The sequence below is a fragment of the Ischnura elegans genome, chromosome 3, assembly GCF_921293095.1.
Source record: "Ischnura elegans chromosome 3, ioIscEleg1.1, whole genome shotgun sequence".
Taxonomy (NCBI): domain Eukaryota; kingdom Metazoa; phylum Arthropoda; class Insecta; order Odonata; family Coenagrionidae; genus Ischnura; species Ischnura elegans.
The window spans coordinates 44,097,951-44,124,520 of NC_060248.1; the positions used below are offsets into that span (position 1 = coordinate 44,097,951).

Sequence of the window (26,570 nt, forward strand, 5' to 3'; positions counted from 1 at the left end):
TTGAAGTTTGAACAATGTACATGCTAAATTAATAACTGGAACTGAAAATTAAATCTAAGAATGCAATGAGTACCATAAAGCATAGAACTGACCCATCCCTAATAAGAAATTTTGTAGGAGAAATTCAGTCCTTCATTTTTTAACTTCTTATTTTTCCCTTTGTTTGTTGAGTTGGTTTATTCTCAAGTTATTTTTGATTCTATGTACTACGAATGAATCTTTCTTTCAGTTGGACAGTGCAACATCTTTAATTCAGGCTGCCAAGAACTTGATGAATGCTGTTGTGTTGACCGTCAAGGCATCTTATGTAGCATCAACAAAATATCCTCGCCAGGGAACTGTCACTGTGAGTATTTACAATGTTCTCTCTTATTTCTGAGGTGTATTTTGTTGAAAAAAAGTACTTCACATATTAATGAACAAATTGAAAAGTCATGCTGTTGATTCAATTCTTATGGAATTTATTATTTGGTTTGGAGTCAGTTAGATACTTAGAAAACGTATTAAGAAGCTTTAGAAATCTGGCTGAACTGCCTAGCTCTCTTTTGCATTTGATTTTGCTTTTACTTGGGTCAAATCTGTAGTGTGTGAGCTTATGGTAATGACATCATTACATATGCAGTTTTTTATCTCGAAAAGTGTTACAGAGAAATTCTTTGTACATAACTATGTAAAACAGATGTCAGTCTATAATTGAAATCTTGATGGAAGGGTGTGGGAAGTACATACTTCATTGATGAATATGTATGAACTGTATAATCTTCGCTTAAGTCACACTAGTTTTCTTGCAAAGGATATAAGCAACAGAGATTGTTGCACTGCTGACTATGCCAAGACTATGCCTCTGCATCTCAATCAACTCCTATTGAAGCTCAAGGTTTGTTGTCAGTACACTTGTCCTTTTTTCCAAACCTGTACATGTATTCCCCTGTACAACATTTCTGTCATGGCCCTGAGATTCATGGGTCCAAGGCCAGGCTCTCCATTGCAGAACTCAAATCTTTCTCTCTTCCCTTTTTTTCGCCTTGTATGCAGGAGGTATCCGGATCTGGTTTTGAGCGCAGTGATCCTCCCCCACGTTTCTGTTTCCCGGTCACTCCGACCCATGCCATTCTATACACCGTCAATCTGGTACAATTACAATTCTCGGCATGGAGTGTCCATATGACAACCCTACCCAGTCTCCTCCATCTTTGGTTTCTAGACAGTTGTTCAGATTGAAATTGACTTACATTAGCGTAGCTTAATCGTGAGAGGAAAATTTTTCAGTTAAGATGGTAGCGAATATCAGCTCATTTCAAAACATAAAATGTTAGTTAGGATGCTTTGATTTTTTTTAAGCGGAGAGAATTAGAAAATAGCTTATTGAGGATTCAGCACTTAGCTTTCCTCATAGATGTTCAACCAAGTTTTAATTAAGTTCCCTGTGGTAAATAACTCTTTGATTAACACTGCATGGTGAAGTTACAGGTTTTAGTGATAAATATAGCTTGTAGACGAACACTAAATTTTGTGGAGCCCGCATTCTTTGGAAAAAAGAATTATTCTTCTTATTTGTTATCCTAAGTTCCGTTGGAAAATTAGATTATGTCTGTTTGTTATCTTGCGCTATATATGTAAAATTTATAGCTTCAAAGAGCAATAGGTTAGCCAAATTAAATTTCTTAGTATCTAAATAGGTATCTTATAGTTTTTATTTAGGAGGAACTAATTTATTTTACAGTGGAAACCAGCCCAAGTATGTTCAGGTAACCATGAGTTTAATCAGGATTCACTTATATAAACATAGTGGTTAACACATTGTGATAACATTTGCTTTGTTTGGAAATTACTGTGTGGCTGGGTTAGAATGGAAAAGGAGATGTTTTGTCCATACTCAATGCACATGCTCTCAGTCACTTAAGAGATAACTTTTTATGGAGATTACTTTTTATGACTGGCTTTCTTGGTGTGTAGTATGACCAAGCTACTGACACATTATTCTGTGACGATAAGCTGTTGGTTAAATAGAGATCAGTTGAAACATATTTTTTAACCATTCATCTAATGGAGCAAATATTCCTGATGGAATTTCATCACATTACCCCTGAATTTAGCGCGTAATTCCATTTAGAATGTTGGCACTAAGAAAAACTTTTTCATTCTATGACAATTTTGATTTTTATGCTTATGAATTCCACTTCATCATCATGAATTACTTAAGGTATTTTAATTCACATATTGTAGGCATATTACCTGCATGGCAATACTTGGTAGATTGCATGGCTAATAAGTTATGCAACCTACCGTAATCACAACACTTAATCCAATCTATCAGATTGTGTAAGTGTTGTGATCATTGCTGATAAACCTTTTAACATGTTGCGTACGGATGGCGAGAATTCTCGTCATTTTTCTCCCAAAGTTCCGGACGGATGATGAAGATTCTCGTAATTCAGGCGTGCCAACCTAAACAATTTTAAAGCGTACAATACGTATTCGTTAGTACGTTTTCAGTTGTTGTTCGTTTTTCATAATGAATTGATGCGTCATAACGTTTGATTGGGCAAAGTTATATTCTAAACATAAGCTTTTTAATCATGTTTAAACCAAAGGCATTACGCCCTAATCAACACTTCAACCCAGAATCGGCATTCCTAGGAATTTAAATACCCCGGTACGCAACGTGTTAACTAGTTACAAACGTAATTCCTCTTTTTTTTTCTCTGGAGGTCTATCGCTTTATCCCATAATTTAGTTTTTTTCCAATGCTATAGATTTTTCTGAGAAAAATTTATGATTTATATGGAAGTCTTAAAATAGTGTGGTTATTACCACTTGCCTCTATGATTTGTGTAATTATATTCCCTTTTTCACTTCTTGGAATTGACTGGTAAAGGATAATTATTCATGAGAAGGTTTGAAATCCGTAGATTCTTATAAGATGGCGTGTAATTTGTCCATATTGAAATGAAAGGTGATACCTGCCTCAAGATAATATTATTTGTGGAAAATTGCTATTTATTGTTTCAAAGTATATAAAAAGGTTAAATAATGATTCTTTATTCATTTAATTTCATATTCATCTGAGAATGAATATCTTTGAAGTTTCTTTTACTTTGAATCTTTATGTAAGATGACGGTTTGTCTTGCTCTCCGGTTAACTTATTTTGGTTTCAAGAGTATTCATTGTGGAAAAAAACCTTTAAAGGTTTATCCATTATAACTGCTCTTGAGAATACCTTCACATGAACACTATGTGTGTGGACTGTCAAAAAAAAGTTGCTTTTCAAGTTATTGAGTTCGATAGGTGTGGAGTAGCAGCTCTAGATGAATGGAGAGATAAACTCATTTGCTTGAGTGTTGAAGACAAGTATTATCTTCTGCATTGGCAGGGAATGCTGAGAAATATTGTCGCCATACTTAACATGTGAAAAATATATACATATATGTATATGTATTCCAGCTAAAGAAAGTCCTAATATCTGCATATAAATTTATTTTGGTAAATTATTATATTTACTCACGTGCATTGGTTCAGAAACACTGCATTTTGATCGCTTATACATTTTCATATTTTATTCTTTGTTTTGGTTTGCTAGTTAACAAAATACTTAATTGGCATCTATGAAAATATATCATTAGTTCTGCAATTGAATTCCTGAGAACATCATTGATTTAATTATATTTTTTGAGCATAGAGATCATTCCTGTCTTAGTGGCATACATTAAAGTGGTCTTGGTAGTGAGCTTTTGAATTTCCCCTAGCTTGAAAATAATGAATTATAATATGTAACACTTAAAAATGTGTGAAGTTAGTGGAGTTTGCCTCACTAATAAATAGGATTTATTAAGTCCATTTTTGCATGACTTAAACATCAATTTATTCATGATTAAAGAGAAAAATGGAAAATACCAGAATAAATTATTGTACTAGGATTTGTTTTTAGTCTTTGTTGTATACCGTGTGGAGTAATGACATTTTTCCCATTAATACACTCGATAAAATTTAATCCTTAATTTGTGCAGTGATACTCACTATCAGTGAATCCTCCATGCAACAATTTTGACCTAGAAAAATGCAGACTTTTTTTGCAAGGGGTTGAGGTATACAGATGTGATTTGTGGGCTGCGTTGATGTAAATTGAAGAAGTAAGTAACAAATATAGTAGTTGCAGTGGACTCCCTTTTAGACATTCTTTTGAAGGGATAAGTAAATCTCTCCCTAGTTTCAAGTTAAGCTTGTCCATAATATTTAATGCCCCTTGCGTGATTGACTGGCTCACTTACTTATGGATATGAATTTCCAACCACTTCAAGAAGAGCTAGTGAGCTGAAGTTTTGCATTGAGATAGGGGACTAACAGTGATTCGAAGAAAAAACCTGGAAACCTTGACTTTCTGCACTCTTCCTCATGAAAAAAATTGAATGGCATGAATTCCTGTTTTTATGTGCATGCCTCTGGTCAAGGGTCTTTGACCATGATTGTAATGGGGCATCTTTACCTATGCTAACTATTTTGTTAAGGGAAGGATTAGCCCTTTGTTTGTACTGGTTTTTATTTCTCTTAACTTCTGGAATTCAGATAAACAAGTCTTAGAATCTCAACTTTGATAGGCCATCCAAATATCCTATTGGTGTATGCAACCCAAGTGACAATATGATAGAAATTTTCCGACATCTCCCAATTCTGTTGTACATAAGAAAGTTTACCGAAACACTCCCAGTTGAATACACTACCTGGAGAAATAATGAATACCCAAATATTTCCCCTCCTTCGTCTAAAAAATATGCTTGAAAATATTCAAAATGCAATTATCCCAGTATTTCTGGTAGGCAAAAATATGCATTCGATCTGATATTGGCATTCCTTTGCTTTAGGATGTCTCAAGGCAAGAAAATTACTTATCTGACCATGCTGATACAGTAAAACTTCGATTTTACGCACTTTGATTTTACATCAAGTCCCGTTTTTACGCAGCGACACTCAAGTCCGGCCGGAAAGCATAGGGAATTCCAATGGTGAAACTTCGATTTTACATCTTTTCTTGATTTAATGCAGTTTTTCGATTTTGTATAGCATAACCCCAGCCCCAAATAGGCCACTAATCTTGATTTTACACAGCTGTCTTTAGACTTGTTTTGAAAATCCCGACGAGTAATATGAAGTTAGGTTATTTATTCGTCTCAATGAGTTGCAAAAATGAATACAGGAACAGTTGAAATGACCTTGCGCTGTTGAGCGTGAAACTTAAAATATGGTGAATCTAATTATTGCTACCCCCTGCGCCCTCTCAGTAATATTTCGGGCTCCTTTACGAACGCGAATATCGCTCGTAGTTCAAATTTGCTGTAGAAGGATATCGAAACCTAAAACATACGGCAATGGCCGTGTATGCGTATCTACTTTTGATGAAGACAGATGATCGCCGGAGGTATTAACATTATCACCTTTCGTTTATTATTCGACTTAATTGATCGATGCTGTTTATAACATATTTATTGCAATTACAGTTGGTAGTCGTCAATCCAGCATTATGAACTACGGAATATCTATTCGTCCTAATGGACGGTTTTCTAGAATTTTGCCAACGCTATGTTTTCCGTCGCCCTAGCGAAATATAACGGCGAAATGAGTCGTTAAAAATCCTCCCGTGCCAAAAGTTTGGCTTCCAAGGTGATCTAAAAAAGATTGTCGTACTTCCAGTATGGATGTTAGTCGATGGTAATTCAAAGCAGCAAGCGATGTCTCATTCCGTGGGCTAACCCCACATCTTTGGGACGAATGGAGGCTAGGGAAAGTTGCTTGCGCGGCACAATTATCAGACTGACTCAACTTGTATCTCGTTGTCAGTCGGTTTAAATGAAACATAGTTGGAACTTGAATAGCTAGTAGTTTAACTCCGCTAGGTGGCAAGCGTTTATTTTAACGGAACAGGAGTTAATGCCCTCGGAAAATAACTCACTTCGTCAATCGTCGCGTAATCATTGAAGTCAAATTCAAGACGTGAATGATAAGGCAGTCCCTTCAAACTCAAGAATGGCTTAGCACCATTAAATCGAAATACAAAAAGTGTCCGTTGTTGTTATCAGATATGAGGAAGCAAAATATTACGTGAAGATGAGTCACACGGCTTGTGAGTCGAAGGTCCCGGTGCTGAATTCGCAGAAGAATGCCGACAGAGAAGCTATACCCGGTAGATTCAATCTACTAATGCTAAAATTTCTTGGGAAAATGCTTTTTTTAATGCGTAAAAATTATAAAGAGGGGCAATTGTTCCTCACTATTTATCATTTTTTATTCATCACTGGTGGCATGACGGCAGTTGCTCACACAAAAAAGTGATCTTAACACAGGAAAAATCTGAATTTCCGAATATCCCGGGTCCTGCATGCTCCGTAATATCTATGGCATGCTATTTTTGGAAGGAGGTAACTGACAGCTGGGGTCATTAGTGCCATGAAGTAGGACTGGGGGGATAGGAACCCTATGTTGGCATTAGTCAGGTTGTAATGATAGGCTCCAAAAGGGACCAGGACTTAACGTCCCATCTGCTGGACAGAGTGGTGCACTGGAAGTGCCCTCCACATTACACTCAAGTAGGGATAGGGCCATCTCTGATAAGTTTCTGCTTTTGCCAGGACTTGAACCCAGGCCCACCGGGTGTAAAGCCTTTGTGATGAATTAGCGAAATTTTGCTCCCTGTTAATGGGGTTAATTTGGATGATTATCATCAGATATCTCATTTCTTCAATCTCCAATCTTTGTCTCCAGGTGGTTAAACGGATTTCCTGAAAACTGCTTTTAATGAGAATATTTTTGAAAATTACCTTCTCTGTGAGCATTTAGTATCACCATTCCGAAATTTCTCCTGGGTAACAGAAGTAATCTTAGTGCCAGAAATGCTAGCGATTCAACCATGTTGTTCAACCATGGGAAATTGTTCAGGATGGCAACGTTGTTTTTCTTAAGGTAACACGTCATCTGTGGTGTTGCTTGTTAGTAAATAAGATTATTAGGCTTCATTCGCTTGTCTCCAAATGAGTAATTGAATCCGGGAAACATATATCTGATGCGATTGAGAAGGATTTCATGCTCCTTTACCGTAAAACCTCACCTATGAGACTTTTCTGGTTCCGGTTCTGGCTTAAATCAGAACTATACTAAAGTATATGACTAAGTCTTCTAAAAATAATGAGCTAGTGTTACCCTGGAAACTATACTATTCCTCAATACAAAATCTTGATTTTACACTCTTTGATTTTACACAGTGCCCATACTTCGGTCCCTCCCACTGCATAAAATCAAAGTTTTACTGTATCTTCAGTTTATGTACCCTGAGTGGCTAAATTATAAATGTTTTAGGATAAAGAATTAATAAATGTCTAATAACATGCTATTAGCCGCCTGCTAGATGTGATATCCTTCATAGGCAGAAAGATGGTGTATAAGAAAACATTATTTGCCACTATGAGGCTCCTGCTTCTGCTGTGTAGCTTATGGCAGCCCCTACTTGGCCTACAGACTACAGGTTGCAATAGAGAGGAACTTTTATATCAATATAGAAATTGAAGTAAAATTGCTTATTAAGTCCTGGCAAAATAATTTATAGTGAAAACTTTTGCTGCAGAGAGATCATTTTCCTTACAGGAAAACAGATTCTATTTACAGAGAACAGGGTTATTTATGGGGAGGTTTTATAATAGTAGAGGTCCAATATAGGTAAGTTTTCTTCTTGCTTTATGTATGGGAAGGGCCTGAGGCCGGGACAACAACTTTTTCCAAGGTAATTTTTGTAAAATTTTACTGTACGGAGCTTAGTTATACAGGGGTTTTACTTTTATTACACCTAGTAGTAAGTCATCTGCCTTGACCTAGACTTCATAGTGATCAAAGTTCAGATCAATGATGGCTATTTTTTCTGTAAATTTTTGCCATTGGTAAAGTCTCTGTAACTCATGAGTATGTATACATGATTGCTTCAATAGTGATGGGTCAAATTTTGAATCTATGGTACTCGAAGGGGTGGATTCAATAGTACATGATCAAATATTTGAATTCCTTCCCATTTCTGCGTATGATAGTGCTGCTAAAATTTTTGAATTTCTGGCCCCTCATTAGTTATAAACTCGTTGAGAAGTGAGTCTTGCGTTTGTTTCTTTTGTAAACTACTGATAAACCTCTTTTGCATGGAATGTGCATTTAGCTATGATAGAGAACCATTCACCACTACCATGCATATACGGAGAGCAAATTTTCGACTCTATGCATGCAAGCTTAACTTGACCACATTATCGATGATAGTTTTTGTATAGGGAAGTGCACTAATTTTTTTTTATTGCTAAATTTGAAAGTCTAGCCTAAAAAAGAAACATTAGTATAGTCACTTTTATTTCCTGCATCTGGGGTATGCACTTTAAAACGTTTTGAAAGTCGGAAAATTTCATGTTGCGCTGAAACACAGTGCCTCCATCTTGATTGAGATGTGACGTCACAAGGCAGTAGTCACCAGTGGAGTATCGCTGTATTACGTCGCCTTCTTTAGTGCGGCGAGAGTTTCCTGGAATCGGTGGAGTTTGCTTCCTAAAAATGTCGTCTAGTACCGAAAACATGAATTCAAAATAGAATTTTAAATGATTTTTTGTTCCAAATTATATCTCGACGTCGAAACAAAAGCCTGGAGAAGTTATTCATTCCCGTGCCTTAAGCACAAGCTATACGGAATAAATGGTTCAAGGCTGCTCCTGACTCTTACCTATCGATGATATTCTGTTTTGAAGTTCATTTGAAGGTATTGTAAGATCAAATTGATATTTATATTATAATAATTTACTTAGTAGGTACCTCAGTCACATCAGAAAGTGTATTAAGTCAAAATATAGCATCTTCCGCGTAGACTTACGTAATTTATAAATTGAAAGTAGTTTGGTTAAAGAATTGTGGCGCGACTGTTATTTTACACGACCGGGCAAAATGCGTATTTTGCCCATGATGTGTGCATATATGATAACAAACGACTTTTGTTAAAGTTAATCTTTATTTGTTGAAATTAGTACATTTATAGGTGATACAGATATAAAGGTACACGGCAGGTCGCGCGGCGTAATTTGTACTCCACTGGTGACGGGTTCATCTTGCTGATCTAAAAAATTAGCTACAATACCTCGACCTTTGAAAACTCGCAATATAGGCAGTCAAAGTACATTGTAGGAATACACGAGACCATTCTAGCCCAGAATGTACGTACAATGTTGAAATCCTTGGTTTTCAAAGATTGACGTATTTTATACGCCAGCGCGCCCGGTCCAGGGTTTTCAACTTTTATTTCATCCTATTTGTCAATTGAAATTATATTTCGAAATGGTTCTTTTAGCACTGATTCTGAGGTAAACTGGTTGGTACTGATTAAGTAAACTCCCTTTGGAGTAATGTGAATTACAAGTGTTCGAGATATATGGCATTTTATATTCACTTTGTGTTCTTATTAATTATGTCTGTACACATATTATTGCTTGCCGCGAGCCTTTAATGGTATGTGCTCTTGCAAGAGTGGTTTTCATTTTTAATGTGGAAGTTGGTCAGTATAAGCAAAGAAAAAATTAACATTTTAGCGCACACCAATCCTTGTAGTCATCGTAGCTCTGCGTTTGTAATGACACTGCTAAAATACCTAAAGGCCATTATGATGATAAAAAAATTGTCTTGTGTCAATGATTGCTGCAATTATAATTAATGATAAACTTGACGCCGTATGATTACAATGAGGACAACAAAAAATAATGCCATGACATAGTCTTGAACTCTAGTATTTAGGGTGAAAAACCGTACATGCTACCACTACCCCATCCGACCCATTACGTAACGATGGATATTTTAAATTGATATATATGGCTTGTGAAAAGTAACGCATGAAAAATAATTAATAATACAGCCTAACTAAGGCCCTAATTGAAAAAGATGGAGCAAGGAACGAGGTCTCCTCTTATTAGCCTTAACGTCTCGCATTTCTATGGAGCGTTGAACCTGTCCTCCTTTTTCAAAAATTCAGTGACCATAAATACATCAAAGTTTGGTATACCATTTATAAATCGTTGGAATTTTCCTTCTCCCAACCAAGATTATCTTTCTTGAACCCATCCTGGACAACGAACCATTGCAACAACAAGCCAGCACGGAAATAAGGCTAACATCCCATGATTCTAGTTGTGAAAGGCGAACGTTCCGGCTGGCGTGAATACATACGCAACGAATAAGTCTTGCAGCAAACGTCTTAAATAGGTTTATTAGTTTGACTCGGTTCTTACAAAAAGTTTTGGCATGATAAACGGCATTGTGCCAAAATATACCCAGCGAAAATAAATACCATTACCCATTTATTAAAGATTCAATGTCCCATTCGTACTACTCTTTCCAAACTTGAAGTTGACACGCAAATGAATATTAATATATTACGCAATGATGAAGTAATTTACTCAAAAGAGAAGCAGCCACATATATATTCTGAAGATATTTTATGACAGCAAAAAACGGATACCCTCAAATTCAGCAATTTTTCCATGCAATAATAGTGGTAGAACTAAACGGCGTAGAAGCTGCCTTCTGCTACTGCCTTGTGACGTCACGGCCAATATTCAACATGGACACCCGTTTTAGCGGCCTTTGAATTTTTCCATATTTCGGACGGTCATCTCGAATCCAGTATTCACTATCAGGATTTAAACTGTGGTTTTACGACATTATGTTATTCTGAACTCTAATTTAAAAAATGTGTTTGGTGCATTTGAAACACTAGTGCACTTCCCTATTGTTTACATTCTGCCCGTTCATATTTGTACAAAAGGAATTGAGACAAGTGATAGTGTGTACATAGTTCGTAGCCTGTTTCAGTTTATATTCATGCCTCCATAGCATTTTATACCAATCATGTGGTAACAATTGCTCCTCTGCCATATTACAATGCAGCTAGCCCAAATGCCCTTCCCTATCTAATGTCCTTCGTTTAATGTGTTAGTGGGGCTTGATAATTCAACTTAAGCTACAATTTTCCTTTGCTCAGAAGGTATGGGGTTAGTGATTTAGTTGCTGATTGCGTGTTTTGTAAACACTGATAGATTGTGAAGGTCTTTAATGACAATATGCAAAACTGGGTGGAGTTGTGATATAAGGTTAGGGAAATTGAGTATTATTCATAAAAAGGTTACAAAAATTTGAGGGAATGCTCATCCATATAATAGGAAAAAATGGTGACTAATAGGAAAATATTTTTGCTATCTGATATGCATCACTCATGTGGAGATTCAAGAGAGTTGAACATTGGAGTATTATGCATTGTTTATTTGTAAGTGGAAGTAGTCCAAGTGGATGTTTCTATGGTAACTTCTCATTTTTTAAACGTCTTGCTAGAATTAGTTTTGAGCTCAGTTGTGATTTGTGTGATGAATATTCAGACTTGGTCTTTCAGATTCAAACTAAGCAGAGGTCTGTATTGTCTTTGGTTGTCCTGTTAGTCATTATTGTTCCAAGTACTTTAATCTCATCTTCTGCTGTAGACGTAGATGCATAGTTCCACTGTTTTGTGTGATATTTTGAACATTTGGTCAGGAAAAAATATTCCTCTTGATAGAGGAGCTCAAATATCTAAAAACTCCTTGCAAACAATTTGTGAGGGATGCTGAACAACTGTCCAGTTGCCTCTTTGCCCAAATCATAGAGCATAGTTCTTCCTGTGGAGTGCTGAGACTTAAACTGTATATATTGTATGTGTTTTACCAAGGCAAAGCATATGTGAGTTGTTGTGCTGAATTGACTGCGAACATATCAGAGATTTCCATTCTCTGGTTTGCCCAATTCTTAGATTGCTGAAATCTCCTTTCCCCGGGTTAACTAATGGGCAGGATTAAAGACAATTTGCACCTTTTGATCTTCATTGAAACAACTTGGTGTCCAGAAAAGAAACCTGTATGCAAATTTCTCTAATGAATGTGGGTTTGGTGAAGTATAGAAGGAAAACTAGCTTAGAAGTTATAAAATGAATCTTTCTTCTTTTAAATCATGCTCTTAAGTACTTATATAATAAAATACGTATAAGCATTTATAGTGAAACATCACTAATGTGGCCACAGCTGGTTCCAGAGAAAAGGGAGGTCATTTGGAGAGGTGGGTGGTTGAAATAGGAGATCGTACAATCAATTATAAAAACCAACTTTTCTAAATTTTGGATTGTCACACTGAATTTTATAATTGAAATTTCAGCAATGAGGTCGGATTTTAAATGACTTAAAAAAAAATATTTGAAATCTGTTGGTACTTAGTTTTAACCCTTTCGTGCCGGACCTTGGTTCAGGGAAATTCTTCCTCAATACGAGTCTCTTGAAAGTTTTCTTTACTCCCTTGTACGAAGCGTTTTCGCATCAACTGAAGGCAGTGGTTCCCTCCCTAACCATTTTTGGACCCAACTCAGTGGTGCGCCAATCCCTTTCCTCGGCCTCTGTCCCAGACCCTGGAAGGATTAAAAGCCCCTTCCTAGCACGAGTTCGCGGTCAACTGGCTAAAATGTTAATGCAAAATGTATGAAAATATTTGTTCCTCGCACCGATTTTTTTTACATTCAAAATGAATTTTGTGTTTTTTTCTGAGCCCGCAGAAATTTTAAACGAAGTTCTAACGTTGATTTAGACGGATTTAATGTATTTACTAGTTGTTCTATAACTCCGTTGAGATTAACGTTAGAATTTTGTTTGAAATTTCCATGTGGTCAGCAAAAAAAGATGAATTCATTTCTAGCATTGAATTTCAAAAATAAGCTACAAATATTTTTTTGGAAAACACACTGCAAATAACAGTAGTTGACCGCGTGGAGAGGATAGGAAAGGGTCGACCTGAGCGGCCGAAGGTGGGACTGGGCTCGCGCTAAGGCGGATCGTGAGGGGCGACCGCGTCTGTTGGTCTATTGTGTCCGCGACGGTCACTTTTTTCGACCTGTGCCGCACAGGTGAGGCATTCGGCGCGAAAGGGTTAATTGGCCAACCCATTTTTTATTTACGCTTTTTCTTTTAATTTTGGGTCTTTAAACGACTCCTTTGAATTTTCATGGTGATGATTTTTGGAAAATTGATCCCTGAATTCTCCCTCTTTTGAGGTCAAGAGATTGCTTGGAAGGATGGATGGGGTGACTTAAAATTCTGTAAACCAATGATCAATCATCGAAAAAAAATTTCCCCATCCACGTTAAAAATGGTTCTCACTTAGGGTAGTAGAGCTACGGAGGGTTTGCATCTGTCTTTCCATTGCAATCCTTACTATTCATTCACCCTCCAGATGCATAGCAAGATGAGGTGAAAGTTTAATGCTTCATTTTCTATTAATTGCTATGTTTCCTGGGATTTTCTTTAATTTTGAGAAACCATGGTATATGCCACCACATGTTGTCATGGTGTGACTGCTGGCAGGGTAGGAATGTGGCTACTTAAAGAGGGCTAATTTCAGGAGGGAATGATAGGGAAAGTCATTCTGTTCCGAGGGAAATGGCCATTTAGAGAAAACTTCTTAATTGAGGTGACTGGTGATCAGATAATCTACCATATTCATTCATTGAATAGTGTTTCTGGTGTGAAGGAATGATTCAATTGGGGAAATAAACATTGCTGAGTTGGACAGCATTTTATTGATTCACAAAAATTGGGTGCCTCTAATCGTCAGCATCATATTGTATCACACTCGAGTATGCTGTTGCCTGGAACACAGTGAAATACAGCAATGGGCGCTCCACAGGGTGACTATGCTGGGTGTGGGCATTAGTGGAGGAGGGTGGGTTGGGAGCTGTGCCTTGTGTGAGAGATGCACGTTATGCTAATATGCATTCACAGTTCTGCATTGCGGAGGTGATATTTTCAAATACTAGCATGCTGCTAAGAAAAGATTGACTAGACCTATAATTTCAATGCTGTTTACTGAATCTTCCCTGAATTTTAACAAAATGCTTGCTTCCAGTTTTTTTATTGTCCTCCCTAATGTTTGGGATAGTGGCAAAATGATTTTGTTTACTAATATAAGCTGTTTGTGTTTCTCAAATGAGGTGAGGAGCCCATATGTCTTCGTTCAATGTGTAACCAAGTATGGTGCTTTCTTGCCATTTTGTTTACTTGTGATTTTTGTTGATGCAGTAAATTTTGCTTTGTGCATTGACCCGGATGAAACTTAAATGGTGGTAAATAATAACACTCAAGACCATCAATATAAGGTTTCTGAAAACGTTTGGGAGCTGCCGTTTTGGTGCCTGGAAAGAAGATACTATGTATAGTGAACCAATTGTCATTTTTGGTCTCCAATTTTAACGACGTCCTGGTGTGTTGCATTGATGAAACTTGGCACATTGATAGTAAATTGTCTTTATCTTTTGTGATTTGAAAGTTTTTCTTTAGCAAAATTTTATTGTTGACCATTGAAAAAGGTGAAATTGTGAAACTTATTTTCCCTGTAAAGGTAAAGTTTCGAACATTTAATCATGCATTGGTCATATTGCTCAGTAAAATCTTTCACAGCATTCTTGGACACTGAGAATACAATGAAATCCATTTTGTTCTAGAATCTGAGTTTTTCCCGGCGTATGCTCTGCAGGAATATTTCTCGGGTTTCCCACTGGGTGTCGTATCGGGTTGTAGTTATATAGTATAAATACCGGAGAAAAAACTTGGCTCAACATTAACCCCTGATGACGATGACGGACTTAGTCATGGAAACGTTGGGAACTACAACCCGATACGACACCCGGTGGGAAACCCGAGAAATATTCCATTTTGTTCGTTTGTAAATAATTGTAGCCATGATAGATTGTTTACCGGAGAACAGTGTGCTGCCATTTAGTTCCCTTTGTCTTGGAACACCTCCATAAAATATTTTGCTGAACAATTTAGCCTATGTATATCTCTAGTGTTTCAACATTGTAAACTAAAGAGGCAGATTTTTTTGCCTCTTCAATTTGAAAATCTTTATTTTAGCATTAAATTATTTATTATTTTAATTTTTATTATTCAATTTATTAATGGCCTCTTAGTTTGTCATGAGGACTATTTTACAATAAAGTAAGACCATTTTCTACCTCTGCAACAAGTTTCATCAATGTAGCACTGCAGGAAGTGGTTGGAATTGAAGGTAAAAATGACAAATTGCCTGCATTGTCCATAAGCGCTCCTCTCTAAGCACCAGGATGGTGGCTGTCCTTAGGTGTCAGAATGTTTCAATGCATGGTCTCGATGCCACCTATTTCAATAGGTAAGGTTTCTTGGATTTCTGAGCAGGGAGAGGATTTATTCCTGCTGACAGTTGTGAAAAAGACTTGTCTTTCATTCTTCAGTATTGCTGAAATTGAGAGTGGAAAACCAATACATATTTCTGTGTCTAAGAACCTATATCTGAGAATGTGGGAGTAGTCATTTTGCAAAAGTTTGACATGAAGAGAGCCCATCACCCGTTGTAAACCCAAGATAATTGTCTCAATTAAACTTTTAAGATTTTATTTTTTCTCAATTGAAATTCTTTGAAATTGAGAATGCCCGTGTATTGTTATGACTTGTAATCCATCCTCAGATATGTCAAACGATTCATCATTGAGGCATAATGGAATTTATTCACAAGTATCGTGAAGAATATAAAATAAGAGTTTTTTTGTTATAATTTCATATTTTTACATCCCAAATCTTGGTTCTTGGAGAAAGACAATGCTGTGGAACTGTGAATGTGCACATGTTAGTGTGGCAGTAGTGGCCCTATTGGGCACCCATTAAAGAAGTCTGTGAGAGAATATTTGAGACCATCCCTCATTCTATACAAAATTGGTCATTTTAGGCCTGTTGAAAATTGGTTCAAACATGTCTGTCATATTCTCACATAACTTTTTTTATTGGTTGGAAGTCTTAAAGAGTGAGATTGCATTTTCAATTGAATTTATAGAATGTGAGTTTAGCCTGGTCACTAACTTCCAAACTTTGCTTTTAAAGTGAACTTGAAGCTACTTAAAGGGTGTTATTACTACCAATCAGCCTCAGAAAATTCTCTTTTGAAAAAATCTTCTGTGGTTAGTGAGAAGCGCGAGTAATCAAATAATGGTTTATCTCCTCTTCTAATTAAATTAAGTATGCATTCGGTCTCGGGGCATAAATGCTTAGAGTTATGGAAGTATATTTTTTTCTACATTTTAATTACTATCAAGGGGAAATAATGTAACATCTTTTTGTGGAAAAAATTCTTATTTTTACTACAAAATTTTATAAAAAATTCACATGTAATTTGTAGCCCTTGTGTAATTGATAGTTATATACATTTTGTTCCTCAAACTACCATTTATTCAGAGTTGAGTGACTAGTATAATTTGTACTTAGAACATTTCTTATGGGTTTTTAGGTGTAGAAATTAAAAATGGATGCTTTATGGACTAAATGGTAAAAATTTTCCTAGGTTTTGTGAGGCCTTCTTTACCATTTTGAAAGTCAATGATAATGAGTTGGAAGAGGTTGTGTTGAATAATTTCTTAAATAGAATTTAATAGAAAATACCCATTTTTATAGTTGCGACTATTTAATGTTGTGTATTCAGTGGAACCTACGAATTGTAATAATCCATGTTAAAAGTTATAATGAGGTACAGCTATGATGAAAAAGTTAGGAGGAGAGCTTAATTGGAAAAATAGCTATGTAAATATCCTTAGATGCAGCAACATATGACTACTTTTTTGATTAAAATATAAAGCCTTCTACTTATTTTTTTAGATTTGCTAATAATTCTGTGGAAAGGCATAGTTAATTTTGTGAAGTTCAAATGGGAAATTTATTTTGCTTGGGAAAAGACCTAAATAGAGTTAAACTACGGTAGATCTTGTTTGTGTTTACTTAAACTGTCTAAGATTTTCACGATAGTAAAGAGACTATATGTCTAATATTAACTGTGGTATGTTGTGCCAATTTTCATGGAAGCTTGTTGTATCTCTCGATTTTTCAAAGTTATCTTGGCCAATTTATTGTTCATATCAATGAATATGGGATGGTCTTGAATTGCTACTTGTTTTCGAAAGCCTTAGGACTCCTTAGCCACCTATTAGAGTAGAACCAGGTTTGTCTACCAGTTATGATTCCCTTAAGAAATTGATTTACACTGTTTGAATTGATACAATATATATTGATAGAAGTGCACATAGAGGACACTTTCAGGGCATTTATATGTTTTTTTGCATAGCTGAGAACTGCACTTTTTTTCAAATACTCTTTGCCTGTATGCTAGAAATTCCTAATGGATACATTTACATTTATAGAAATGTTTGGTAGATAATTCATTCACCTTAAAATCATCTCAGTCCTTTCAGTCCATCATAAACTTGAGTTTTTATCATATACCTACAATTTGAAATTAATATAATTTAATTTTGGTACATATATCTTGTAGAAGTAAGAATCTGCAGAGGTTTGTTAAATTGCAGTGATGTATGTAGTATCAAAACTTCATTGGGCTAGTGTATATCGAAATTCTCTTGCGTAATTCACCATTTTGGGCTGTTGGCTAATTTTACAAAGTGTACTCTTGAAATGGGAAATTAACTATCTGTACTGGTATTCACTGGTTCAATGTTAGCTAGTGAAAATATTTTTCTCTGGGCAAATATTATTACAGGTATCTCATCAATTTCAGCAAATATTTTAAATGAAATTTTAATTGCATAAGTTATTTTGTTTATGCATTTATTATGAAATGAGTGCTAGTGTGAATTAATTCTTCCTCAGATACGTAGATATAGGTTGAATACTTTATTTTATCGCAAATAACATAATTGATTACCAAATCGAGACCCAATACAGGTACATACCTAATTTTTACTTCACTGCATTCAAAAATAGATAACTTAAGGTGACTGAATTTATATTTGAGCATTGCTAATGGACCTTACATTTTCACATTTGACTGCATTATGCTCCTGTATGGTTTAGGACATTTCATATTATTTGCTTACGACACTTATAATATTGGAAGTTGTTGGTGAAACATATGTTGTAATATTCTTTAATTAAGGTAAAATTATTACCTCACTGATCATAATATGATGTTGTGTGAATCATTCAATCTTTAAAATATTTGTTGCAAAAAAAAAAAACTGATGGAAGGTGTAGAGGATCTGATCGCTCTGTATCAGGTCAGACATGATAAGAGCACTTAATGATTTGCGTTCATGGAGTGTTTGACCATTCAGGTTACCTATTAATAATTACATATTACTAATTTAGAAACATTTTGGTCATTATGTTGATTCAAAAGTATCATACCTTGAAGGAAGTATTTTGATTCTTAATCAGCCTGGAGTATTTGGGTCTACTACTTAGTTCCTACCTAATACTATTAATAAAATTGATGTAAAATACCCTTAAGACATTGGCTTTTGGAACTGAGTTGTTGGGAGATGTCTCTGAAATTGTTTTCACCTGGTTGTACATATATGCATAGTCTGAGTGACTTAATGAAGTAAATTACCAATCTTATCCAAGTGATCAGCTACATGATATCATGGAGTGGGTCTCCGAGTAAGCTTGGGAATACAACCTTGCTTACACATATTTTTTCCTGAACTTTGGTATCCTCATCTTGTCGTGATGAAGGTTCTTGAGTGGACGTTGGATATCAGCCAGAGTGTTTGGCTTCACTTACTTATTGGAGGGTCTGGAAGACTCCCTATTAGTATATCAGTTTTTCAAATAATTTTTTGTTGTACTCAATGATATCATGCCCTATTCTAGTCATATCTTAACATCCTGTGGGAGAAAGTGGTGCACTGTTAAGAAGGCGTCAGCGTGATATTGACAATTTTGGCTTTTTTTTGGGGTTTCACCACGGCATATTCCGATATAAGTTCTTGGTGCTGTATTTTGGCAGCTATTTAATAGGTAGCTTGGTGAAGACATTCATCTGTGATTGGACTGAGAGTTTGCATTTTGACTAATAATGTGGGGTTTGGGATCAAATTTTCTCTTCCAAGTGTTGTGGAGGTGATAGCTGTATTCTATTTTAAAATTATAGGGATGTTTGTAGTTTTTTTGGCCTCTGTCACTGTCGTGGGAAAATAGCAGGATTATCTGACTATAATTTCAGCTCTTAGTGGTGGAGCATAAGTGTTCTGGACCAGATATCATCAGCTTGGTGGAGATTAAAGCTGTTATCAGATACATTCCCTCTATTTTCCTAGAATTATTTAAGAGTCAATAACAAAAATATTCAGCCTATAAAGTGGAACATAATGGTGTATATGGTTATCATTTGCAGAAAACCCTTATGTGTTTGATAAACTTTGTTTGATTTTCCTTCTAACTAAATAATGTAAGTTTTACATAGTAGATAGCCTATGAATTTGATGTTTGTTTCTGTCGAAGCCGTGGTTCATCATATGTATTTGGGTTAGAGATCCTCCCATGTTGAGAAATTAAACTTGCACAGATATCATGCAGACCTCTCATTGATAATGTTTGGCATTTGTTGTCTTTATTAAAGGCAATCATGTACCAACACAATTATTTTGTTCAAGTACTAACTCAGTGCCTGAATTCTTGCCATATTCGCACTCATCTTTGGAAGGTTTTTAGTGTTACATTAACAAGTTTTGAATTTAATGTACTTTTTGTTATAATTTCGGGCATCATGACTTCTTGGTAAACAAAACAAAAAAATTTTTGCACTTGAAGTGATACGTATTATCAAACTCTTTTGAGTGCAGTTAAAAAAAATTCATTTGATCTTATGCTTCACTGATGCCAATCAATGCTTGTTTATTGTGTGTAAATAATCTTGGTTTATGTAATAACATCTAAAGCTTTTCCTCTAATTACCCTGTGGAATTAGTGCATTATTATCATATGTACTTCCAATGGGTGTGTGGTGTGGTTTTGACATGATTTTTCTTTTGATTTTATATTGTGAGGGAATTTTTAAATTGATTTTAAATTTATTTTAGCCATTGTACATTGCTGAATCTGGTAGGGAAGTATCATGATTTGCCGATTGATTCAGAGACAATGGCACTGTGTTACAATGGTGCTTTAAGTCTTCCATCTTGAGTATGTCATTATAAAGTATTCAAATTTCTCCTAATAATACCCATTTAAGTAGTCCCCTATATCATTGAATAAATATTTACTGAAACCCATTTTTCAAAGTCTTGTTCTCTAGTAGTTGTTCTAAATTTCAATTCGTGTTGGCATTATGTCTAATTGCTTTCTCTATTACATTAATGATATAATTTCTATGGGATGCTCATTTTGGTAGGAGTGCCAGTCGCAATTCATCCTTTTTCACATGGAAAAATTTCCCCTTGTTTTGCATGTTCATTTAATATTTTACCAACTATAATCATAGAATAAAGTTAGATTCACATATGTACTTCCTTATCGTACAATTAGATGAATATGCTTGCAAGCCCAAAAGGTTAGTCAATTTTCCCTCAGTTACGTACAAAAATTTTCCCTTTCATGGTAAAAGAAGGTAGGGAACCTTACTTAACATAGTTCCTCACATATAATTGCAAACTTTTATTTCATATCTCTCTTTTTTTATGCAGTCTCCCATTGTGGTATGGAAAATGAAAGCACCAGAGAAGAAACCTTTGGTGAGACCAGAAAAACCTGAGGAGGTGCGAGCCAAGGTACGCAAAGGCTCTCAAAAGAAAGTGCAAAATCCAATCAAGGCACTCAGTGAATTCCAAAGCCCAGCCGAGTCGGTGTAAACCAAAGGATTTACATCTGAGGCATCAACTGGCTCGCTTTCACCAAAGAGGGAAGAGTACCCAAAAATTGCTGACCTTGGCCAGGTGTTCCACTCTAATTAAAGTTTCTCTACAGTTAATGTCCTGATTTTTGCTTTAATGATAAAAATTATTGTTAAAGAATTTTAAGGGCTTCTTGACTGATGGTATTCTTCACACCATTGAAAATTAATTAAAAAGAGGTCTTCAGCAAGGCTCACCTGCTGATGAGCATTGTCTTTCTGCAATTTTCCTGACATTTGTCTTACATCAGTATTGATCTTCAATTATTATATAATTGCTATGCTTATATTCTGTGGTGGCTGGCTGTAATGTTTTCCTATATATTTGAAGAAAGTTTGTGTATGTGCTCTGCTATTTTTATATAAGTGGCAGTAACTTTATTGTTTACTCTCATGAGTAAATAGATACCTTGAATTGCTTGTATCATTTTCAAGATGCGTTTTATACTTAATATACCTTTGAACTACCCTATGGGCAATTTTTCTAAAGATCAAAACTGGTGGTAGCTGTTAATTGCTGTGCAATGTTGCACCTATGCAGTAGAAGCTCTAGTTATGTAACAGTTTCTTCTTTCGTACATTTGAATTTATGTGCTGATTATCAGAAGTTGATGTCATTGGTATGTTATCTTCCATTTTATGGCAGATGAGTGTAACTAGGAAAATTAACTTCCTAATCTATGTGATTTCGATTGATATATAAGTTATTTTCTTGACAGATAATGCCAAAATCAAGCGCAGAATTATTTTTATTGCAAGGGGACATTTCATCCCTTTGATAGAAAACATACCGTTTTAAATTTTAATGGAGTTCAGGAGTGGCTAATGTCTTAAATAAAAAATAGGGTGACTTACAAATTTACAGTTTACAAAATTTTGAATGTGGGTGCCAAAGAATTAAAAAGTATTTCTGAAATCAGGTGAGTTGTGTAGTTTTTCCCTTTATCAAATGAATATGGGTTTTTTCATGAAATTTCTATAATTAAAAAACAAAATGTACCTATTTCATGTTGCTGATTGATGTCGATGAAATTAGTTTCATTTATATTCGCTGTATTATTTTATTTATCAGTTTTATTATATATTTTTTATGGAAAGCAAATTTAATATGAATTGTAGGTAAAATTTTTAAATAAATTGATTTGGTATAAAGAGAATCTTTGATTTAAAGTTCATGGTCCTGAAAATTTCCAATATTTTTGTCACTATAAACCCTTCAATACCTCCAGTGCATTTTACCTAATTCACACTTGATGCTAAATTTTATTTTGTAAATACCACCCAGCTCTCATTCTTCAAGCATGTATTCCAAAGGTGCGACATGGAGTTCTCTTCCTGTGTTATTGATATTTTTCATAAAGCTGCATCTTCATCCTTAACTTTGTCTTTCTTTTGCTATGATTGTATTTGTGTTACAATGTTGAATTGGTTGCTATAGCCATGATATACATATTGCTATACAAAACCTTAAGCCTTCTCTGATTTTTTGAATCTCTGCGATATAATATAACATTACTGCTGACTCTTGTTATTACAAAATTAACATGACCGAAAACCAGAAGTTCGTTGGAACGTTTCTTTTGGAATCATTGCAAAAAAACCTTCCCAAAACTTCTTGTTTCTTCAATCTCCTGTTCTTATAGTCGTGCTGCAGAATAGCTTCGGAGTTATGTGTATGATATGCACGATTAATTATGTGCAGATATATAAAAACAAACTTATTTGTTTTATTTTATCAATAGAAGAATGCGGTTGAATGTCGTTAATCCCAGAACTTCCACAATCATAACATATCATTTTGAAAAAAGTAAATAATATGTAACTGTGTAATTAAACTTAAGAAAAATTGCATCTACTAGGGACATATCTTGATGGAAATTAAATTGATGAAAGATAGATCTGAAATGACTATACATACATACAGCAGACTCCCAATTATCCGGCTGTGGTATATCCGTGTTGCAGATTATCCGTGCATACTCTCAATCAATATATTCCGCGATCTTCAGAAAAAAATAAAATCGGACGCAAAATCATTAGAATTACTGCATTAGTGCTAGGATATACCGGATATAATATTTCCGTTAGATTCCCCTTTGTAAATCGGATGCGATCGCGCGCTAGCTACATTCACGGGAGCATTGTGTTCCCGTTTTCCAAGCCTTGCAATGCGCAACCACGCTCCGTGATCACAGATACACGTCCCGCAGCAGTTGCAAGCCGGGGATCTTGTGCGAGGCGCGACTGCGTGGCGTAGTGCCTGATAGTGTAGTTTCCGACGCCGAGCGGTGGTTTTGAAGCATTCGTGAAAACCAATTTTCTGTATCCGTGATCACACAGCCACTGATGTGTGGTTTTCGAAACCAGGCCTTACATGGAGCATTATTAATGCAAGTATAACCATGTTATCGCCACTAAAAAGATCGTAAACTGGCAAAGAACGCTCTCAATGAGTCCGAGAAGCATCCTAAAATAACAGAATAGCTGCATAAATAATTAATCTATTGTTTGTTTTATGTAAATTGTGAACATTACCTGACATTTAAGTGAAAGTTCGAGTTATCCGTGCTCTCTGATTATTCGTGCCATCTCTCCTCATCATTAGCCCGGATAATCGGTAGTGCACTGTACATAGTTCTTATCACATAAGCGAAATTAAGCATTTGTGGCTCTCTCTTGAATTTTTGGCGACTGAAGAGGTAAATTTCTTGCAAAATAATTACTTGAAATATGTATTCTCTTTTTGGCTTTGAGGTCATCATCTGCTTGTAAAGTGATGCTATGGAAAACATAATTTTCAACTGCCTAGCTCTTGCCCTCCGAATTCATATGGCGGTTTATGGTCGTCTTCCCTTTGTTGAGACAATTCGGGGTCCAACACCGTGTATGAAACACACACTCCTTTACTGCTGCATCACGCAATAGAGTGTTGATATACATATTCCCGAATATAGCAAATCTTTAATATAAGAAGATGTATTGGTAGAGATCCGGGAAAGTGGTTTTATTTTTTGCTAACATTCGTTTTAAAACTATGTGATTTCGGTGTTATAGAAAATCTTGGTGGTGTTACTATAATGTTAAAATGTTTGCACATTTATAGGGATTTCATTGTTTTTTGGTACACATTTCACTATCGCTTATATTTTTGTATTTGCATTTTAAATAACATTAAATACTATTTGAAAAATACAAAACATCTGATAAAACCAAATGAAGGAAATTGTTCAAGGTACATATATAAAAGCTTCGAGCATTAATATTATAGAGCGAGCAAGAAAGGTGCACCGTGAACACTTCACTTGATTGTCTTTGTGGGGAAGACTAGAGAAAAAATTGAATAGTACTGAAATTTGTTTTTGGTTTCATTGTATTATTTTAGATAACACAATATTTAAGCTCTTCCTGCTTCTTTTTCTCTATAATCAGAATGTATTCTAGGCGAATATGATCGGCAGACGGCAAATCCCCACTACCCTTCATGTATGTACTTCAAGAGCCTTTCTGGAATTTATGGATTATCAAGTTTCTCTACACTTATTCCAGCATTGAAAACTGCTTCTGTAGTAGTGACAACAAAATCCTCTTTTGCCTCCTTCACTTTCTTTGACTGAGTAACTGTCTGTTCAAATGATAGCTGTCATTTTGCGGGTCCCCTTACTTTCGCACGTTTATGTGTATCACAATAGATAATAGACAATACGTGTCATGTCTTTCAGATTCAAGTGTTTTATCCCAAAATTTACACAGTATTTCTTTGTCTTTCACATAAAATCCTTCTGAGCTGAATTCATTTGCCCTGGCATGAATGGTAACACTAGGTTTTCGGCATTTTAAAATTCCTTTCCTTCGTTTGATATATAAAGCTATAGCCGTGATTAAAAACAGCCCAAGTGGAAATCACGACTAATCATGACAGTGTTTTTAAACCGAGGGTAGCTATGGTGTAACCATAAGTAATGTATATATACCAAAATTTTTCTTTTCGTGGGCTCCCTTTTGATAGCCCTCACCTAGGTGCCGAGGGAAGGTAGGTTCAACAAAATCGCTTGGTATTGATTACAGCTGTCGGTCAAGAAAGGCCGTGAAAGAAGTTCGCATAAATAAACACAGTTGGATACAAATAAACTTGAACTAGGGGTGTATTGAGATTTTTTTTCCATTGAAGCTCAGTAGAGCACCGAATGTCCAAAGATCCGTCCGCTAATAATTAGCACCCCTTCTCCTCCTATCCTTTCTGTTCCTTCGTTCCCTTCCCCCAACTGCTAGCACTTTGTTCTTTCAAATAGCAATAGGTCTTTGTGGATGTCTTCAAACGAGACGAATCGCGCCGTTGATGGCACAGTGCTGTCGACGGCCACCGGCACGACGGTGCGCCATCTACGGCATGAAATGCAGGCAGTGCTAAATTGAGGCCGCTTTCTGACGATACGACTTTTCACCAGCCGCCGTTCACGGCACGACGGCGTGAAATTCAGGCCGCTTTCAGACAAGACGACTCGCTCGCCTCGCCGTGTGCCGTGCCATTTACGGCGCCCGGTGGAAAGTCTTCTCGTCTGAAAGCGGCCTTCCGTTCCTAGCCAGCGGCAAGTCGACAGTATTGTTAAGTTAGACCTACACGTAAGTTTTTCCTGCAACAAGTTATCCAATAACGCTGTTTACAGTGTTACGGTGAGTCACCGGAATTACTGCTCGGCATTGACGCGTGCCGGTCGCGTGAGCTTATATTGACGCACTTTCACGGCAACATGAAATTTCTTTCAGCACTTCATTGATTCAGGATATATAATTCTTCAGGAGAGAAAGCACGTCATCCTATGCATTTCCGAGAATTTCAGGGTTGATAAATGTGAAACAAGGAAAGAGGCCGTGATTAATTTTAATGGCAAATTCCGGCAGAGACATCACTACAGTGCGCGATATTACGCGAATTCAATATGTGCGAGACAAAACAAACCAATTGACCTTGGAATCGTATTGAGATAGATCGAATGAACTTCAGCAGCGTTAAGCAATGAAGATTTAGACTTCAATAGATTATGACTCATTAGATGTGATTTTTTCACTAATTCACCGAAAATAGCAAAAAACGCGAAATTTCGTTTTTATTTACCGATTTCGCGTTATTACGTCTCGCGAAATTCACGGACTTCTACTAATAATGCTTTTATATCCCTTTATTGCGCCACAATTTTGCTTAATTATGTTGAATTATCCGCCACTGATCTGTTGGCGTAAATGTGGAAAGTGAATGCCTACATAGAGAATGTCAAAACAAAAAGCTATTATAAGCACCAAGGGTCTATATTGCCCATTGGCACTCTAAAAGGAATAAAAGGGGATCAGCTAAGTGATCCCCTTTTATTCCTCATTAATTGGTCCCTACAAGAGAGTCTATCTCCAGAAGCCTTAAAATCTAGTTTAACTATGTATTCCAATTTGCAAAGGCAGAGGTGATAGTGATGATTTAAATAACTTTTGACCCATATCCCTGCTCTCGTAGTTTTACAATATATTTTATTCTAGAAAAGATGATTCCAATTTATTTGATTCTAGAAAAGATGACCACATTTGTGAAGATTGACATGATGTAATATAGATTCGATAAAGATTGTTCAAAAAGTAAGGAACAGAATTTGACAAGAATTTAATGGTATGAAACCGCCTTTACATCCTTGGTTGGGTGAAGTTATTTGATCAGATACATGGTAGAATAAGGCATTTTTAAAATAATTGTGCTCATAATTGTTATATGTACATAGTTATAAAAGAAAAGGTCTACCTCAAATTTTTATTTTGT

The 26,570-nt window shown here is 35.8% G+C and overlaps 1 protein-coding gene across 4 annotated transcripts in view; it reads left to right on the top strand.

Annotated features, from left to right (window-relative positions):
* LOC124155719 (catenin alpha) overlaps nucleotides 1-21,597 on the top strand; it is a 45,199-nt gene extending 23,602 nt beyond the window's left edge. For 3 of the 4 annotated variants that reach the window (XM_046529769.1, XM_046529770.1, XM_046529771.1), the window contains exons 17-19: nucleotides 230-346; nucleotides 1,036-1,131; nucleotides 20,565-21,597. In XM_046529769.1, coding sequence (XP_046385725.1) covers nucleotides 230-346; nucleotides 1,036-1,131; nucleotides 20,565-20,729 — 378 coding nt within the window. In that variant the 3' untranslated portion in view covers nucleotides 20,730-21,597. The remainder of the gene's footprint in view (nucleotides 1-229; nucleotides 347-1,035; nucleotides 1,132-20,564) is intronic. The other variant, XM_046529772.1, reaches the window with a different exon arrangement.
* Nucleotides 21,598-26,570: the final 4,973 nt, after the last annotated feature.